The following is a 12,075-nucleotide window of genomic DNA, read 5'->3' on the forward strand; positions in this document are numbered from 1 at the left end:
TAGCTCTCTCTTTAGATCCTTCCTAGCTAACTTGTAACTCTCGAGCGCCCTAACTGAACCTTCATGTCTCATCTTTACATAAACATCCTTCTTCCTCTTGACAAGTGATTCGACTGCTTTAGTAAACCACAGTTCCCTCGCTCAACCATTTCCTCCCTGCCTGACAGGTACATACTTAGCAAGGACACGCAGTAGCTGTTCCTTGAACAAGCTCCACATTTCCATTGCGACCATCCCCTGAAGTTTTCCTCTCCATCCGATGCATCCTAAGTCTTGCCTCATCTCATCGTAATTGCCTTTCCCCCAGATATAACTCTTGCCCTGCGGTATATACCTATTCCTTTCCATCTTTAAAGTAAACATAATCAAATTTTGGTCCCTATCACAAAGTGCTCACTACCTCCAAATCTAACACCTGTCCTGGTTCATTACCCAGTACCAAATATGTCCTCGCCTCTCATTGGCCTATCTACATACTGCGTCAGGAAACCCTCCTGCACACATTGGACAAAAACGGACCCATCTAAGGTATTCAAACTATAGCGTTTCCAGTCAATATTTGGAAAGTTAAAGTCCCCCAGAACTACAACCCTGTTGCTTTCGCTCCTGTCCAGAATCATCTTTGCAATCCTTTCCTCTATATCTCTGGAACTTTTCGGAGGCCTATAGAAAACCCATAACAGGGTGACCTCTCCTTTCCGGTTTCTTACCTCAGCCCATACTACCTCAGTAGACGAGTCCTCATCAAACGTCCTTTCTGCCACCGTAATACTGTTCTTGACTAACAATGTCCCCTCTCCCCTCTTTTACCACCTTCCCTGAGCTTACTGAAATATCTAAACCCCGGCACCTGCAACAACCATTCCTGTCCCTGCTCTATCCATGTCTCCGAAATGGCCACAACATCAAAGTCCCAGGTACCAACCCATGCCGCAAGTTCACCCACCTTATTCCGGATGCTCCTGGCATTGAAGAAGGCACACTTTAAACCACCTTCCTGCCTGCCGGTACACTCCTGCAACTTTGAAACCTTACTCATGACCTCACTACTCTCAACCTCCTGTATACTGGAGCTACAATTCAGGTTCTCAAGCCCCAGCTGAACTAGTTTAAACCCTCCCGAAGAGCATTAGCAAATTTCCCCCCCAGGAGATTGGTACCCCTCTGGTCCAGGTGTAGACCATCCCGTTTGTAGAGGTCGCACCGACCCCAGAATGAGCCCCAATTATCCAGAAATCTGAAACCCTCCCTCCTGCACCAACCCTGTAGCCACGTGTTCAACTCCTCTCTCTCCGTATTCCTCGTCTCGCTAGCACTTGGCACGGGTAACAACCCAGAGATAATAACTTTGTTTGTCCTAGATCTAAGTTTCCACCCTAGCTCCCTGAATTCCTGCCTTACATCCCTATCCCTTTTCCTACCTCTGTCGTTGTACCTATATGGACCACGACTTGGGGCTGCTCCCCCTCCCACTTAAGGATCCTGAAAACACGATGACTGAGGTCCATCTCGTTCATGCTTCTCTTTTTCAATCGGGTTCGAGTCCGACATGATTTCCCGCTGGTGTGATGCACGATAGGAAGGTCTGATGGGATATTGACGAGCTGCTGTTAAATTGAATATTCATGAGATGCAAATGGTTGCAAATTGCAATCACACCACCAGGCAGCAGGATAACTGAGCCACGAATAATTCGCCTTCAGGGGAATTACAAACTTTTTTATACCCGGGGGTTTCCGGCTTTTCCTCTCCTGCTGGATTCTCTGCTCCCTCCCGTCACCAAACTCTCCCCGGTTGGGATGGGAGAGGGATCATAGAATCCCTACAGTGCAGAAGGAGGCCATTCGGCCCATCGGAGTCTGCAATGACAGAGCACTGCAGCCAGGCTCACTCCCCCACCCTATCCCTGTCCTATCCCGGTATCCCCGCACATGGCCAAGCCACCTAACCTGCACATCTCTGGACTGTGGGAGTAACTCGGAGCTCCCAGAGGAAACCCACGCAGACACGGGGACAATGTACAAACTCCTTACTGACAGCCACCTGAGGCCAGAATTGATCCCGTGTCCCTGGAGCTGTGAAGCAGCAGTGCTAACCACTGTACCACCCAACACCTTCCAGAGCGATCCACTGGTTCACTCACTACCTGAGCTGTATTTCCCACAATTTGCCTCTCCTGGGACCACCACTGGCTCCGTGCCCTTTACCAATATTAAAAATGTCAGTTGGAGGGACAGGGTTTGGCTCCCTCAGGTTTATATCCAGTCTCTCTCAGTTACCCCCACTCCCATGCCCTCCGTGTTGAAGATGGCAGTAGCAGCTGGTAAAGATCCTGTACCTGAGGAATGGAGGGATAGAGACACCATTCTCCCAATCTGACCCTCCGGACCCTAACCTGGGGAGAGGCCTCAGTTTTCACAAACCCAATAGGCTGTGGCTCTGTTGATCCGTGGGGCGGTCCTGTCCCTTTAAATGTCTGACTGCCCCTTCGAATGTTGCAGACACTTCCCATTCTAATTCCCAAACCTGCTTCCTATTGTGAGAAACAGTCTCCCACTATTGGTTCAGTAAAGATAACTCCAATCTCCATGGACTGCAGCAGTTCAAGAAGGCAGCTCACCACCGCCTCCTTCAGGGCAATTAGGGATGGGTAATAAAAGCTGGCCTAGCCAGCGACACCCACATGCCAGGAATTCATTTAGACACTAACTGGGAGAGGTCAGTGTGTTTGAGAGAGCTGTTCCACAGTGTGAGAACAATATTGCATTTCACAATTATATCAACACATCTGTACTGCTGAGATCAGCACAGAGTAACCCCCAGGATAGAAATCATTAACAAACTAACACAACTAGATCAGTCTCAGAAGCTGTTTCCTCTCTTTAACACAGAACTTCTACTGCCTGGACTGTCCCTTTAAATACTCTCAGGAAACTTTCAGCTCAGGATTTAACTCACTGATTTTGTTTTTCTCTTAAAGGTGCGACTGATCCAGTCCTCATCCAGTCTCCGAGTCTGGAACGTGTCCCAGAGGATCAGACTGCACGGTTACAGTGCACCATGCGGAACGCCGCAGTGAGAGACAACGTGGTTTATTGGTACCGGGAGCGGCCAGGGAAACAGTGGGAGAGCATTTTAACACATTATGCATATAATTACATATACCGGTCTCCAGGTTTCTCTGAGCGTTTCCTGCCTTCCAGACACATCGACTCCAACAGATACATCCTGACAATCAGCAACGTGCAGCCCAGTGACACTGCCGTCTATTACTGCTCAGTGTGGAGCAGGATCGATGGGAGTGGAAGCCGGCTGAATGTAACCAGTGAGTAGAGTTTTCATTCCAATTACCCACAGCAATAGCCTCTTCCAGATGAGTGAATTGGAGATGAGTTTGTGATGATGAAGAGCTAGGAGGTGATGTAAAGTGATCTTACTGATGGGTTCACTGTGGGGAAGAAGCTGAGCTCAGCTTCAGCAATTCCCCAAAGTTCCACATCTCTGGCTTTATCCTGAGGGGGTGTCTGGGGAGGTTAGTGCCGTGTGGCTGTTTACTGAGCTGCAGAGAAACTTTGTCTGAGCCGAGTCCGAATGTTGGACAGACATTTGGAGAGTGTGGAAAGAACATTGGGATCAATGGAGGAGGTGGAGAGACTGATCTGAGTGATGGTGAAGTTGGGAATGTTGACCAGGTTTCTGAGGGTGAAATGAGGATGAGGAGGGAGCCAGGGATGGTGCCCTGGGGACACAGCAGAGGCGATCATTCAGACACTGGAGGAGAAATCCTTTGGTGCTCATATAATGTGGATGATGTGAGCAGCAGGAGTGGGACCGTGAGAGAGCAGTGCGAGGGGCTGGAATGTGGATTCACCGAGACTTTTAAACAGGAACCTGTGCTCAGTGATGTTAAACAGAGTGGAGAGGTGAAAGATTCTGAGGAGGGATAGACAGTGCCCATCACATTCACACAGATATCAGTTATGATGTTGATCAGTGGAGTGCCAGTGTTGTGGGTGAGAGTGAAGACTGATTGCAGGATCAGGAGCTGGGAGTGGGCAGGAGGTGGCTCCCAATTGCAAACAGCAAGAGTCAGTCGAATGGATGGTTTGATTGTGGAGACAAAGAAATGGCTCCGTTGCTGAGAATGTGTGTGTGAAATGAGCATGGATTGTGTGGGGAGGAGTGGACAGACAGTCAGATCTAAGCACAGCTGTCTTTTCACATCCTGTCATGAATGATGGTGGGGAGCTGTGACGGTCCCAGACCAGACCCCAACTTTTGTTAGGATCCCGGACAGGAAACCCCAAACAATTTACAATTCATAAAACTGTGAGGAAAGGATATTTCACCCCAGGAGTGGTGAGTCTGACCAATAGGCATCTTTTATAGTAAAGCAAACTTTAATTTAAACACAAAATTAACCACATTGTAAGTGTGGTAGTCTGTGTAGCGGTATTACGGTACCTGGTAATGCTGGAACACCATTGGTAGATATTGTATGTTTCCTATTGGTCGAGCTGTATGGTAGCTCCGCCCTGCTAGGCGGGGTATAAGAGCCCGTGCCGCCCCAGCAGCCTTCACTCTGTACCTGAGCTGCTGGGGGAAACATCTCGCTTATTAAAGCCTTCAGTTGGACTACAACCTCGCTTTAGTGGTCATTGATCGTGCATCAGTGAGTAATTGTAAAGTTACCATAGTCCCAGATGACCACAGGCTGCTTTTCCTTTGAGGGGGAGAGCTGACTGGTGGTGATTTAACCTGAGGGTCACCACACCTCAGGCGAGAGACCAGGTTGAGAAGGCGGGGCCTTAATGAATAACCGCAGACTGTACGGGAATTGAACCCACGCTGCTGGCCTCGTTCTGCATCACAAGCTAGCTGTCTGGCCCATTGAGCTAACCCGGCCCCTTTAACCACATTGACAGCAAAGAAATAACTTTACATTTATCAGTGAAACAGTTCATAAATAAAAGGAAAAAAACTTTCCTCGTGCTCTACTCCTACCAATATATATATTCCAAATAATCAAACCGCTACAGTTCAAAATCATAAATAAAGTTGACAATCAGGGTTACTCCATGTTCTCTGTGCAGACCTTTGGCGAGAGAGGCCCTTTCAAGAACAACCTGAAAATCCTTCTGTCTTGTCAGACTCAAATCCTCTGACAAACCTGTGAAAACCACTGGCAGACCTGGCTCCTCTCATTAATAACATAATCTGTATCCCAATGTGATGTCCCATGACCTGCCCAGCGAAGACTAAACACCATCACTCACCAATTATCTACACTCCAGTGACCTTCCAAAACAGAAACTAGTTCCATTAGCCATCTCTCTGTAAACAAATAAATGGTTAAATTCAACGATGACCTCACATTGATGACTCCTGAATCGCAGCTTTAAGAACAAAGAAAAGTACAGCACAGGACCGGCTCCTTCAGCTCCAAGCCTGCGCCGTCCATATTGCCCATCTAACTGAAAACCTTCTATACTTCCGGGGTACTTATCCCTCTATTCCCATCCTATTTATGGATTTGTCAAGGTGCCCCACAAACGTCACTTTCGTAGCTGAGTTCACCATCTCCTCCGACAGCGAGTTCCAGGCACCCGCTACCTCTGTGTAATAAAACTTCCCTTGCCCATGTCCTCTAAACTTTGCCCCTTGCATCTTAAACCTGTGTCCCTCAGTAATTGACTCTCCCATCCTGGGACAAAGCTTTTGCCTGTCTACTCTGTCCATGCCCCTCATAATTTTGGAGACTTTTATCAGGATGCCCCTCAGCCTCCGCCGCTCTAGTGAGAACAAACCATGTTTCTCCAACCTCTCCTCATAGTTAATGCCCTCCATACCAGGCAACATGCTGGTAAACCTCTGCTAAACCCTATCCAAACCCTCCACATCCTTTTGGTAGTGTGGCGACCAGAATTAAACATTGTATTCCAAGTAGCCTAACTAAGGTTCTATACAACTAGAGCATGACTTGCCAATTTTTATGCTCAATTGCCGGACCGACGAAGGCAAGCATTCCGTATGTCTTCTGGATAACATTCTCCACCTGTTTTGACACTTCCACTGACCTGTGTACCTGTACACCCAGATCCCTCTGCCTGTCAATATTCTCAAGGGTTCTGGCATTTACTGTATATTTCCCAAAGATTTTAGACCTTCCAAAAAGCATAACCTCACATTTAGCCGGATTATAGTCAATCTGCCATCTCTCTGCGCAAGTCTCCAAACGATCTATATCCTGCCGTATCCTCTGACAGTCCTCATCGCTATCCACAATTCCACCAACCTTCATGTCATCTGCAAACTTATTAACACTGTCCACCAAACAGCAAAGGTCCTCAGCAGGTACCCCTTCACCCTGGGGTGTCCCTCGAAGATGTCATAGATTCATAGAATTTACAGTGCAGAAGGAGGCCATTCGGCCCATCGAGTCTGCACCGGCTCTTGGAAAGAGCAACCTACCCAAGGTCCACACCTCCACCCTATCGCCATAACCCAGCAACCACACCCAACACTATGTGCAATTCTGGACACTAAGGGCAATTTATCATGGCCAATCCACCTAACCTGCACATCTTTGGACTGTGGGAGGAAACCGGAGCACCCGGAGGAAACCCACGCACACACGGGGAGGATGTGCAGACTCCGCACAGACAGTTACCCAAGCCGGAATCGAACCTGGGACCGTGGAGCTGTGAAACAATTGTGCTATCCACAATGCTACCGTGCTACCCTTAAATTCTAATTTCCCCACCTACCATGGTGGGATTCGAACCCAGGTCCCCAGAGCATTACCCTGGGTCTACTGGATTACTTGTCCAGTGGGCAATACCACTATGCCACCACCTCCCTGACAGAGCATGTCGGGGATGTCTGACTGCCCCAGGATGCAGCTGTCGTGCACACTCCCGGGGAAGTGTGCACACACGAGCACGATCTCCATGTGGTGGTCGCTCACAAGTTGGAGGTTCAGAGAGTGGAATCCCTTTTTGTTGGTGAAGGGAACACCGTGGTACCCCGGTGTGTGCAAGTGAACATGTGTGCGATCTATTCCCCCCTGGATCTGGGGCATCCCAGTGATGCCCCCCCCCCCCCGCCCCGTACAGCTGAGGCAGCAATGGGGCCGTGATTGGAGAACAGGATGCACTCGGCTGGGGGGGTGAGGTGGGGGTGGGGGGTGACGTGAGGGTGGAGGGGTGAGGTGCGGGTGGGGGGGAGGTTGACTGTACACAGCAGCAGAATGATTGTGAGGATTCACTGTCAGGGAAAGTGATCATTCCGAGGGAAGCAGTGAGCAGGATGGGGAGGGGATTAGGGATTTTCCGGCAACATTTCTGCAGCACCGGAGCACAGAGCAGAGAAGCAGAGGAGCTGGAATGTGAGAGGAGGGATTGAGAGATGTGTGGCTCCATGAGTGGGGACAGGGTGTGGGGAGAGCCTGAGACTGGGAGGTGTAATCAGGAGCTGCCGTCCATCCAGACGCACATCACTCTGCTCACTGACGTTGCTATTCCTCTTCACATTCCCAGCGGCATTCCTGTTGTTCCCTCAGTTCCTATTTCTATTATTTGGTCTCTATCTCTTTTTGTCCATGACCTTTAATTTGAGCAGAAGTGAGGAACACAAGGGTGGGGGTGCTAGATATTACATAGATATTCCATAATAGTTAACCAGTTGTATTTGTTGCTTGTTTAATTAGTTATTTTTAATAAGAAGTTAATTATGTTTAAACGTACAAACCTGGTGACTGTAATTATTGGGCAGCTGAAGACCTCGGGTATTGTAAAATAAAAGTTAACATCAACCATGTTGAGACTCCGGGTCAAGTGGGGCTGGAATTGACCGCGCACTGGCCCAGGGTGTTGTAACAATATGTTTCAACTAATTGACATTTAACTCAGATACTTTTAAACATGAGCTGATGTGTGACTTGCTCAAAGCGAGACAGATACCGGCTGTCTGCAAACAAAAGGAATATGTTCAAGCCGTGCTCCTTTCTTTCAATTCAACAGGAGCTTTGGGAGCCTCTAATTCGAGGTAATTCTCCATGGCAACGTTTCAGTCAATCAGAGTTGACTTTCTTTTTTAATAATCTTTATTGTCACAAATAGGCTTACATTAACACTGTCATGAAGTTACTGTAAAAAGCCCCTAGTCGCCACATTCCGGCGCCTGTTCGGGTACACAGAGGGAGAATTCAGAATGTTCAAATTACCTAACAACTCGTCTTTCGAGACTTGTGGGAGGAAACCGGAGCGCCCGGAGGAAATCCACGCAGACACGGGGAGAATGAGCAGACTCCGACAGACAGTGACCCAAACCGGGAATCGAACCTGGGACCCGAGAGCAGTGAAGCAACAGTGCCAACCACTGCGCTACAGTGCCGCCCATTGGCACCATTTCCCCTGTAGAATAAATTGTGATCTTTGAAATTTAACATTCCTGTGTTTTTCTCGATGAGGACAAAATGAAAACGTTCAACAATGTGTCTCTTTTTGACAAGATTCAATCCTCAACAACCAAGCAACTGATTTTTAATTTACTCACACAAATATATTTTGCTTTATTTGAATGAATCAGCCCATCGTTTCAGTCTTAGAATCTGGTTCTCGCTTTTTAACACCGAACATTCCCTTTAAACACTTTGGAACCTTCAGACTGGTGTTTAACTTGTTGATATTTTTCCCTTAAAGGTGCGAATGCTCCAGTCCTTATCCAGTCTCCGAGTCTGGAACGTGTCCCAGAGGGTCAGACTGCACGGTTACAGTGCACCATGCGGAACGCCGCAGTGACACACACCGATGTTCACTGGTACCGGGAGCTGCCAGGGAAAGATACGGAGAGGGTTTTAACACATGATATAAAGAACAACACACGATGGAGTCCAGGTTTCACTGAGCGTTTCTATCCTTCCCGAGACACGTCCAATAAAACCTTCATCCTGACAATCAGCAACATGCAGCCCAGTGACACTGCCGTCTATTACTGCTCCGTGTGGGGAGATATCAGTGGGAATGGATCACAGCTGAATGTAACCAGTAAGTACAGTTTCCATGAGTCTCATGTGGTTTTACTCACAGATAGAATCTTCTTGAACTTATCTTCGAGAACCTTAATTCTTTGACTCCTTTGTTTACTCGGGTTTTTGCCAATGTGGTGCCTCGAGCTGTTTTGTTTTATATTCATACTTTATTGACAAGATGCCATCCCTAACTGCCCTGGAGAAGGTGGTGGTGAGCTGCCTTCTTGAACCGCTGCACTCCATGTGGTGTAGGTACTGCTGTTAGGGAGGGAGTTCCAGGATTGTGACCCAGCGACAGTGAAGGGACGGCGATACATTTTGTTACGACACCCTGGGCCAGCGCACGGTCAGTTCCAGCCCCACAGATCCCAGAGTCCCAACATAAGTGAATTAACCAGTAATTTGTGTATTTTCCTCAGATCTTTGACCCTTGACTTCTCCAATGAGTTACAGGCACCAGATTTGAAATTAAAACATTCGAACTGTTTATTTATAAAAGGAGTAAAAGATGAACAGATAATGGAAATAATGTAACACTGATCTACTAGTCTAACTATTCCCCAAACACCGTCCCACCCGCCACCCACATGCACACAAGACAGACACACAGGGGAGAAGGGAAAGGATCAAAATGATGGGGATTAAAATGGGTGTGAGATATTTGAGGATATTTGCTGCTGAGTTTGAGGTCCTTGTAGGCCGTGATCTCTTCAGAATACGAGGTGTTGAACCATCGGAGGGTTTGGAACCTCAAACTGGGCCATTCAGGCCGGATTCTCAGGCCGTAGGATCCCCTCTGGGGACAGGCTTCAACTTGTGTTGAGCTGAGCATTACCCACGGAAGATGCACTTCAAACCTGCTGAGTTTCTGATATGTGGTCAGCTTCAGCAGACTCACCAACAACTTGTCTCAGTTACACAGAATATTAGAGCAGCATTTTCCTGAGGCCTTTGAGAGGTCTGGTACTTTTAATGGAAGAGGAACCGGAAAGGTCCACCTCCCCAGCTCTGTATTCAGGTTTTGAGTACTCACTAACTGCTCTGTGTTCCTGAAGGGGGTTCAAACTGAAATTTGAGAGAGAATCCCCCTCTTCTGGGGGAGAGATTCAAAAGGATTCTGCTCAGCTCTGCAGTTTGGAAAAATCTGGGTTGGCCGGCACCAATTCGTCCTCCAACACGGCCGGAGACTTCTCCGCCCACACTCTCCTTGGCATTCCGTGGGCCACAACAGTTTTACGTGTTTCTGTAACATGGCCAACATGCATTGTCCCCCAGTCTCTAACTGAGACAGAATCTGAGGGTTTAGTTGAGAAGGAGGTGGTTTTGGTGGTTGAACAGGTTTGAAGTCCCCACCATGGGTGGTTAACAGACTGTCCCTGGTACTTCCCTCCAACTTGGTCGACACTCCTTGACACCTTCTCTATACCTGACTCTGTCTGTCCCTCACCACTCGCCATGTGAACCTGTCTACATCACACTCTGAGACAAATAATTCCAGATCCTAACCACTCGCTGTGTGAATCTGTCTCCACCACACTCTCAGGCAGAACATTCTAGATCCTAACCACTCGCTGTGTGAATCTGTCTCCACCACACTCTCAGACAGTACATTCCAGATCCTAACCACTCGCTGTGTGAATCTGTCTCCACCACACTCTCAGACAGTACATTCCACATCCTAACCACTCGCTGAGTGAATCTGTCTCCACCACACTCACAGACAGAACATTCCAGATGCTAACCACTCGCTGAGTGAATCTGTCTCCACCACACTCTCAGACAGTATATTCCAGATCCTAACCACTCGCTGTGTGAATCTGCCTCCACCACTCTCTCAGACAGAACATTCCAGATCCTAACCACTCGCTGTGTGAATCTGTCTCCACCACACTCTCAGACAGTACATTCCAGATCCTAACCACTGGACCTAATTACTGCTCAATGTGGGGAAGCGTCTATGGGAATGGAAGCCGGCTGAATGTAACCAGTAAGTAGAATTTCATTCCAATTACCCACAGCAATAACCTCTTCCAGATGAGTGAATTGGAGATGAGTTTGTGATGATGAAGAGCTAGGAGGTGATGTAAAGTGATCTTACTGATGGGTTCACTGTGGGGAAGAAGCTGAGCTCAGCTTCAGCAATTCCCCAAAGTTCCACATCTCTGGCTTTATCCTGAGGGGGTGTCTGGGGAGGTTAGTGCCGTGTGGCTGTTTACTGAGCTGCAGAGAAACTTTGAGCCGAGTCCGTATGTTGGACAGACATTTGGAGAGAGTGGAAAGAACATTGGGATCAATGGAGGAGGTGGAGAGACTGATCTGAGTGATGGTGTAGATGGGAATGTTGACCAGGTTTCTGAGGGTGAAATGAGGATGAGGAGGGAGCCAGGGATGGTGCCCTGGGGACACAGCAGAGGCGATCATTCAGACACTGGAGGAGAAATCCTTTGGTGCTGATATAATGTGGATGATGTGAGCAGCAGGAGTGGGACCGTGAGAGAGCAGTGCCAGGGGCTGGAATGTGGATCCGAGACTTTTAAACAGGAACCTGTGCTCAGTGGTGTTAAACAGAGTGGAGCGGTGAAAGATTCTGAGGAGGGATAGACAGTGGCCATCACATTCACACAGATATCAGTTATGATGTTGATCAGTGGAGTGCCAGTGTTGTGGGTGAGAGTGAGGACTGATTGCCGGATCAGGAGCTGGGAGTGGGCAGGAGGTGGCTCCCAATTGCAAGCAGCAAGAGTCAGTCGAATGGATGGTTTGATTGTGGAGACAAAGAAATGGCTCCGTTGCTGAGAATGTGTGTGTGAAATGAGCATGGATTGTGTGGGAGGAGTGGACAGACGGACAGATCTAAGCACAGCTGTCTTTTCACATCCAGTCATGAATGATGGTGGGGAGCTGTGACGGTCCCGGACGAGACCCCAACTTTTGTTAGGATCCCGGACAGGAAACCCCAAACAATTTACAATTCATAAAACTGTGAGGAAAGGATATTTCACCCCAGGAGTGGTGAGTCTGACCAATAGGCATCTTTTATGGTA

At 48.2% G+C, this 12,075-nt stretch overlaps 1 protein-coding gene across 2 annotated transcripts in view; it reads left to right on the forward strand.

Moving 5' to 3' along the window:
- The first annotated feature begins 2,982 nt into the window (after positions 1-2,982).
- Positions 2,983-12,075, forward strand: part of LOC140428383 (V-set and immunoglobulin domain-containing protein 1-like) — a 36,615-nt gene continuing 27,522 nt past the window's right edge. For both annotated transcript variants that reach the window (XM_072514796.1, XM_072514788.1), the window contains exons 1-2: positions 2,983-3,325; positions 8,703-9,047. In XM_072514796.1, coding sequence (XP_072370897.1) covers positions 3,061-3,325; positions 8,703-9,047 — 610 coding nt within the window. In that variant the 5' untranslated portion in view covers positions 2,983-3,060. The remainder of the gene's footprint in view (positions 3,326-8,702; positions 9,048-12,075) is intronic.

Source organism: Scyliorhinus torazame, chromosome 1 (assembly GCF_047496885.1).
Source record: "Scyliorhinus torazame isolate Kashiwa2021f chromosome 1, sScyTor2.1, whole genome shotgun sequence".
Lineage (NCBI taxonomy): Eukaryota > Metazoa > Chordata > Chondrichthyes > Carcharhiniformes > Scyliorhinidae > Scyliorhinus > Scyliorhinus torazame.